Raw genomic sequence first — 8,169 nt, 5'->3', positions numbered from 1 at the left:
CCAGGTCAATTACCAATTCCTTTATGCTTGTGAAAATTGGATAAAATTAGATAAGACAAAAATTATACGATCAAAACTCATTATAAAATCATTTTTTTGTAAGATTGTTTAACAGCAAGTGTTTCTGATTTTTTCAATTGGGGCTACAGTAGGGATGACAGAGAAAAGATTGGAGTGAGAAAGAGGAAAGAGAAAGGGTTGAGAGGAATGAGAGAGGTGAATAAGGGTTTGGAGGTTTTTTTTTTTTTTTTAGTTTTGAGAATGAAAATTATTAAAATACCCTTAACCTTAAAACTTGGAATCCATAATATATAAGGATATTTTTGTCTACTAAAACCCGGTACACATTGCTAAAATGTACCAACTGAAAAAGAGGCGTACGCGCGTTAGCAAACCCCATATATATATATATATATATATATATATATATATATATATATATATATATATAAACATAATGCATTTTATGTGTTTTAGTAAGTGTATTTCAAAAAACATGTTCCATAATCCTGTTCAAGAAAATTTATTCTGGACAGTTCCGAAAATTTTATTGTTGAAATCATGTTCTAGAAATTCCAATAAACTTGTTTTGGAGGATTGCCCATAATATGGAAGTTACCTTTACGAAGGGTAACGTATCATATAAAAATAATGGGGTTGCAGTTAAAATTTCTGGGGATGTAGAAAGAGAAAGCCTAGGAAGATAGGTTGGGTTGAATATTATTAGGCCCAATCCGACCCAAATTTGACATAGTTCTGTTGCAGGTTGTAATAAAAACATAAAACAAAAATATACAAAAACTAAAAGCACCATATTTTCATCAGGAATTCTATAGTCCAATTCCCTGTTTTGGGTGGTGGAAAAGTGACGCCAAGTGGGTATAAGAATTTTAATTTCAAATTAACTCCGAAAATTATTCATTTAACTCATGTTTCTGTATTTCACTTTGTTTTCTTTCCTTACGCTTTCTTAAATCTGAGTTTCACACACTACGTGGAATGCTCTTTAGGTGTTCGATAAAATGCTTCAACTGAATCTTTGTAAATAAGGAGTTGTGGGGATAGTAGAAATTAAACAAGAAAAGTTTTAGTGAGGTTGATAGTGCATTTTCACGATTTTTGTAGTCTGTCTGTAACATGTATTTATTTGCAGGAACTGGATAGTTTAGCCCCGTTGCATTCACCGTGTAATGGACGATCCATCGTTTTTTGATCGGATGATCAGTCATCTCCGTTCAACTTGCAAGTATGAATTCGTTCATGTGATCCTTAATTGCTTTTCTTAACTTGCTGTATATGACAGATTTTTGTTAAGCATATTTATAGTGAGCGTGATTATAGTAATTTGATTCGTAAATGTTTCAAGAATAATACACTTTTGTTCTCTCAACATATCTTGAAATAATGTTTTATTATCTTAAGAATATAATATTATCATCTTCGGGAACATGGGGGAGGCTTTGCACACTCATGCTATTAAGCGGCTTGATATGTTGTGCATATTTGACTAGAAAAAAAATTTCGGGTAGGAGAATTATATAGGTCTATTCGGGTTTTTTGAGAGTGGATGACTCTGTTTTAATTTCTTTATGGTGTCATCTTTATGTTCTGCCAAAAGAGCACTCATTGTGCTATGACTGAGTCATTTAATAATTTCTGTTGGCCTATTGAAAACTTCTTTTCCTCTCTATATTTTATCTTCATCAAGTACTTGTAGTCCTGGATTGGTATATATATTGAGATACCAAAAGAATATATTTAATTCTTTTTCCAATCATGTCAAAAAGTGTTTGGAAGCTAATTTCAAATCTTCATATATTACTAATGAAGTTCGGTAGGGATTGACTATGGTACGGTAGTTTCCATAAACTCCATAAATAGTTGTGTTGTTATGGCGCACTTTCGTAATGCCTTTTTCATGGGATAGTTTTCCCTAATCTGATTCTCTTTCTACTATAAGATGATAATATTTTTTGGAATTTTTGTGATAACTAAAGGTACTATACTGGTTATCCAAAGGATCTTGGACCATCCAAGGTTATTCATTTTACATCTGAGCGTGAGTTTGTCACACTTCTTCATGAAGGTTTTCCTGTGGTTGTTGCATTTACTATCAGGTAATCTGGAGTCAGCTGCTGAATTCTTACTCGGTTTCCCCTATTTGAACTTGACTTTGGTTTTAATGGAAAGGAAAAGTGAAGAGATTTAATAATAACTAATAACTACTACTTATTTGATAATGCAGGGGGAATTACACTCGACATCTTGACAAAGTATTGGAAGAAGCTGCTGTTGAGTTTTATCCTCATGTAAAATTTATGCGTGTAAGTTATTTTTCATAATTAATGTGCTCGTGCAACTGTTGGCAACCATATCAATAGCATCTCTCTGATGCAGCATAGCTCCTGTCTCACAGAATTACAAAAACACAAACACATATACTCACACAGCACAGTTCATCGCGACAGTTTTCCTTTCTTTTTATTTTATTGCGTGATTATTATTATTTTCTTGGGTTTGGGCTATGTATTTTCTGTGCACTCTGTATCATGTTATTGTGCATTGGTGAAATGGTTTTGTTCTGGAGCTTTGCAGGTTGAATGTCCGAAATATCCTGGGTTTTGTATAACTCGGCAAAAGAAGGAGTATCCATTCATTGAAATATTTCACAGTCCAACACAGGTATGGTGTTCCTTACCTGTTCATCACTGTCTCATCAATTCATTGCATAAACTTCCTTCGGGAAAAGTCATATAAGATTTTCTTTTAATGGAATGGTTGATCAGAAAGCACGTATTCTGCAGTATGGTTTCTATTAATCGGTTAATCTGTTCATTGACTACCACCCCATGTAAATCCTTTTGTAATTTGAGACATGTGTTCCTCTATACAGGCAGATAAACAGGGAAGGGTGGCTGATCCGAATATTACGAAGTACAGTGTTAAAGTCTTGCCTGTAAGTTGTTTTTGTTTAAATTAAGTCTGGATTGCACCTTGAGAATCCTTTTTCAGGCTAACTGATACCTATCACTGATTATTATTATTATTTTGAATTTTTAACTCTTCTCAAACGTATGTTTATAGTGAGTTATACATAGGTAGTAAGTCTAGTAATCTACCAGTAAGTCACTAAGTTATCAAAATTTTGTACATGCCTGACATACACTCACTTGCATCTGTGAGATGTAATATTTTATCCAATTTCAATTTAATTTTATGAACTTGCAGTTCAACTACGATTTAAGCGCTTATGGATTTAGAGAATTCTTCAAGCGACACGGTATGTGGTCATCAGATTCAAAGTAAGTTCCAGCGGAAGGGTTTTATGTTTCATATGTTGAAGACCACCTGATCATACTCTCTACCTATCTTATCAGTATATCATCACAAGTTCACAACTAATGGAAAATATTATTTGGTTTAAGTTCTCGTCAGGGGCTTTATTCATTGTTCCTTTGTGTTGGCATCTTAGTATTTCCATGTTTATGTTCTCCAACTTCTAGAATAGAACCTACAAGACGTTTCTCATCAAACCCTATCTGTTAATTTGTCTATCAACTACTTGAATCCTAGAGGCTTCTTTGGAAAGCAAGATAAACTGCTTGTCTTAAAAGTTGGATATGCGATATATTCTTTTGTGTTCTATAAATTGAGTGAGAAATTATTGCAATGGTGATATATGTTTTGAGTATTCATAATTTAGCATGCTTCTACCATATTTGATGTTGATAATATAGTTATTAAACATTACATCTTGTAATAACTTTAAAACAAATCTATATTTCTTTTATCAGCCTAGTCATACACAGTCATACACTTATATTCTCATAATTTGTAAATAAAAAGTCTTTCTGAACTTTTAGTGCATAACATTTTTTACATTAGTTTCTAAAGCTATAAAAGAAAAAGGATCCTTAAGAGTACAACTGTCAATCGCATAATCCAATTACTACCTGCAAAATTCGAGTCAAGCAACAATAATATCGACATATATAGAGAGAAAGCAAAATAATCTGAGTTTACAATTTTGCATAAAAGGATTCAAAATTTCAAGAATCAATTTCAAGTTTCCTTATTTTCTGGAACTTATGCGAGAACATGTAATATTTTTAAAAACCAGAAAATTTATTTACCCTTCAACAGTTTTCTTTCGTGGAAATTTATCAGTATTTGGAGGGAGCTTTGGTATCATGTCAACCCTTTACACTTGGGGAGGGAAAGTTGAGGAGAGGTTCTAACAAGGGGCTTCTCCCCCACCTCCAAGCTTTGCCCCTGCACTTTTAAACTTTTTTTTATATGTTTAAACTATCCTTCTAAGGTAATTTTTTTTTCTTTCCTATAATTATCCCATCTATATACCAGCCAGTTTTTTTTTTTTTAATTTTTTTTAAACGTGTTTTACTCATTTTAGTTTAATAAATTATATTTTAAAATATTAAAATATTATAATATTAACACATTAAATTATACTAAAATATTGGATTAAATTATACCATTAACATACATATTAAATTGTACTAAAATACTGGATTAAATAATACTGATAAAATTATTTGCAGCCTTCCCACGAAGACCACAAGTTATAGTTTTAAGAACTTAAAAAAAATCTTGATGGGATGAGTTTAGAGGAACTTGTTGGAATCCTTAAAGTGCACCAGTTGGAGCTTCAACAAGATGGTATGCTAAAGAAAGAAAATAACATAACTCTAAATGCTCAAAAGCCTACAAAAGGACACCAACAAAAGCATTCAAGAGTGAAGAACTCACATAAGAGTCTAACGAGGAATAAGACTCTAACGAAGAAGAGGAAGATGAACTATCATTCATCACAAGGAGAATCCACTCTATGTGGAAAAAAAAAAGAGAAACATCTCCTTTAGAGGGAGAAGTATCATATCATTCTCGAGAGTGATCCAAAGGAAAAAAAAATAAAAGGACCAATAATTTGCTACAAGTACAAGAAACTAGGACATTTTAAGTCAAAATGTCCATATCTGAAAAAACCCCAAAAGAAGGTAATATTCAACAAGAAGGACAAAAGAAAGTTCTCATGAGAAGAAACAGTCCAAAAGAAGTTCTTCAAGAAAAAGAAGACTATATTACTTAGGAGGAAGATAATGACTTTACAACAAGCTCAAGCGACTCTGCTGAGCAAGCCAACATATGTTTGATGGTCAAGTAAATATCTCTAGCGATTCTGAAAATTCAGATTATAGTGAAAGTGAATTATTTGACATGTATAAATAATTATTATTTGAATAAGAGAAACTAGATATTGCTTATAAAAAATTAAAGAAGAAATTTAAAGAACTAAAATTAGCTCATGAAAAAATTCTTGAAGAAAATAAGGATTTCAAAAATAAAATTTTGTATTAAGAAAAAGGTAAATATACCAAAATTGAAGGATGTGTTTCTAGTTTAAATATACCAACGTTGAATGTAGTAATAATTCAAAAATTAAAAAGGTTGTTAAACATATTCCTAAAAATAATTATAATTACTATGATTATAATTATATGAATAAAATTAGAAATGTTCCTAAAAATAATTATAATTATAAAAATAAAATGAAATATGTTCTTAAGTATAATTAAAATTACTATTATGACTATAATTATAAAGTTAAAAATAATAGAATCTATAAAATTTGGGTAAAACATGGAACTAATAATAATAGAAAACCAAATGTTGCTACATGTTTCTATTGCATGAAAAAGGGTCATACATCGAATAAATGCAAAATAAAACATTATGGTGTTCCTTGTGGAGAATTTACTTGGGTTATAAAATAATATAAATATTTGTCTAACTAACCCAAAGGACCTAGTTGTTAGGTAGCCAAAATAGCGTGTTCTCTTTCTATTTTGCATATAAGTTCTAAATCCAAGAAGTCCATGGGGTACCTTGATAGTGGTTGTTCAAGACACATGATAGGAGATATAAAGAAATTTACACACTTTTGAAAGAAGGAACAAGGATATGTCACATATGGTGACAATGACAAAGGAAAGATCCTCGAAGTAGGAGACATAAAAAGTGAAAATACTTGGATGATTAAAGATGCATTGTTTGTAGAAGGTTTGAAGCACAATCTTCTCAGTATTAGTCAATTATGTGACAAAGGTTTCAAGGTACCATTCGAACCCAATTATTGCACTATCCATGAAAAAGATTCCTCTGAAGTTGCTTTTAAAGGTATTAGACATGCAAATATTTATTTAATTGATTTGGAAAATGTTTCAAATAAAAATAATTCATGTTTAGTGGTAAAAGAAGAAAATTCATGGTTGTGGCACAAGAGAGTTGCTCATATTCATATGCAACAATTGAATAGACGTGCATCTAAAGACTTAGTAATTGGTCTACCAAAACTCAACTTTATAAAAGACAAACCTTTTAGCATAAAACTGAAGAGCGGAAATGTTGATGATATCTCAAAGTCAAGTTTCAAGTGCTCTTATTGCAAGAAGATCTTCATGAAGACTTGTTTTTATATTAAAACTTTTGTAATTTAGTAGATTTATGTATAGGATGTGGTTTATCTTGATTTTATGTATTGTTTTTCTTAGGTTGGGTTAAAATTTGTTTTGAATCAGAAAACCTCATTTTATACTCAAGATTATCACGAGCAATTATGAAAATTTTTAAGCAAGTTTTTTACTATTGTGCATTCATTAAATGCATAATCAATTATCATAACTGGATAATTTATTATCACACGTTAATTAGTTGACAACGGATTTTTGGAGGTATCCTTGAGTGAGATCTCTATAAATTAGATTGAAACTCTCATTCTAAAATACGAAATACAAAAATATGAAATAAGTGTATTTCGGAAAATCTTATCTACAGTGTGCGATGATAAGTGTTCTAGGGTTTGTTTAACCCTTGTGCTATGGCTTTAAGAACTTGGCATGTTGACATAGAGCGAGAACTTTCACAAGGAGTGTGATTTAGTGTTGTTGTTGTTGTTGAGTTAAAAGCCTATCATCCTTGGTGAAGCATTCGAAGGAGGTGTTCATCCTTTGTCAAGATTCAGAGGAGGTGTTCATCCCTTGTGGGTTATAGGGGAAGTGACTTTCACCTCTTGGGGTAACAAGAGAGGTGTTTTAACCTTCAACTTGTTTATTTTCTTTGTGATTGTAACAGTTTGTTAGTTTGTGCTATTGAAGTTTTAATTCTCAATTAAGATTAACAACTCGATATAGGATCTCTATGATCTAAACCAGGATAAAAATTACTTGCGCAATTTTCTCTCTTCCTTACTCTTTAATTTTTTTAAATTATTTTAAGGAATGTTTATATTTATTTGAGAGAATTATTAAAAGAACAATTTGAGATAAGAAACCAATTCACCCCCTCTTGGTTTGTTGAATGTGTTAACCATTCTGCTACGCCGCTCTAACAAAATTATGTGTTGCATGTCAAAAGGGTAAACAAGTTAAATCATATTTTAATTCGAAAAATATTGTTTCAAGTGAAAAACCCTTAGAACTCTTGCACATGGGTTTATTTGGTCCTTCAAGGATAAAAAGTTTTGGGAAAATTATTACGCTTTAGTTATTGTTGATGACTATTCAAGATATACATGGACATTCTTTATTACTCGAAAAAGTGAAACTTTCAAATTTTCAAAAAGTTTGCGAAACAAGTTCAAAATGAAAAAGATTTTGAAATTAAATCTATTCATAGCGATCATGGAGGGGATTTTCAAAATGAATCATTTGAAACTTTTTGTGAAGAACTTGGAATTTCTCATAACCTTTCATTATTTTTGGATATACTAATTCTCTACTATGCAAGGATTTTTCAAAGATTACGCAGGATGAATTCGAGATGTCTATGATGGGAGAACGACTTACTTTCTTGGTCTACAAGTCAAACTAGACAAGAATGACATCTTCGCACACCAGTCAAAATACTGCACTGATCTGTTGAAAAAGTTTAAGATGAGTGAATGCAAAGAAGCTGCTACACCAATGGCAACAAATGGCTACCTTGACCTGGATGAAAAAGGTAAATCGGTTGACTAAAAACTATATAGAGGTATGATTGGTTCCTTACTATATCTAACTGCCAATCGTCTTGACATAATGCATAGTGTTTGTCTCTGCACTAGATTTCAATCTAATCCAAAAGAATCACATCTCACTCATGTAAAACGTATTT

At 31.4% G+C, this 8,169-nt stretch overlaps 1 protein-coding gene across 3 annotated transcripts; it reads left to right on the top strand.

Annotated features, from left to right (window-relative positions):
* The first annotated feature begins 727 nt into the window (after window positions 1-727).
* LOC124819477 (Thioredoxin superfamily protein) lies at window positions 728-3,676 on the top strand. 3 transcript variants are annotated; one of them, XM_047290999.2, is made up of 7 exons: window positions 728-875; window positions 1,154-1,246; window positions 1,998-2,117; window positions 2,246-2,324; window positions 2,596-2,682; window positions 2,894-2,956; window positions 3,229-3,676. In XM_047290999.2, exons 2-7 carry the CDS (start codon window positions 1,191-1,193, stop codon window positions 3,304-3,306), a joined length of 483 nt encoding a protein of 160 aa, XP_047146955.1. In that variant the 5' UTR covers window positions 728-875; window positions 1,154-1,190; the 3' UTR covers window positions 3,307-3,676. The 3 variants fall into 3 exon arrangements, with proteins under 3 accessions (XP_047146955.1, XP_047146954.1, XP_087954404.1); XM_047290998.2 differs by having other exon boundaries at window positions 741-879; XM_088098278.1 differs by lacking the exon at window positions 728-875 and having other exon boundaries at window positions 905-1,246.
* The last annotated feature ends 4,493 nt before the right edge of the window (window positions 3,677-8,169 follow it).

The sequence above is a fragment of the Vigna umbellata genome, chromosome 9 (assembly GCF_029865625.1).
Source record: "Vigna umbellata cultivar VRB3 chromosome 9, Vumbellata_1.0, whole genome shotgun sequence".
In the NCBI taxonomy this organism is placed as follows: domain Eukaryota; kingdom Viridiplantae; phylum Streptophyta; class Magnoliopsida; order Fabales; family Fabaceae; genus Vigna; species Vigna umbellata.
Note: the sequence above shows the minus strand (reverse complement) of the source record. Positions and strands in the feature narration are given on the sequence as shown.

Excerpts from the sequence above, each read along its gene's own strand:
- LOC124819477 (XM_047290999.2), top strand. The coding sequence starts at position 1,191 with ATGGACGATCCATCGTTTTTTGATCGGATGATCAGTCATCTCCGTTCA. Across the intron at positions 2,683-2,893 it reads TATTTCACAGTCCAACACAG|GCAGATAAACAGGGAAGGGT; the intron begins GTATGGTGTTCC and ends TCCTCTATACAG. Across the intron at positions 2,957-3,228 it reads ACAGTGTTAAAGTCTTGCCT|TTCAACTACGATTTAAGCGC; the intron begins GTAAGTTGTTTT and ends ATGAACTTGCAG.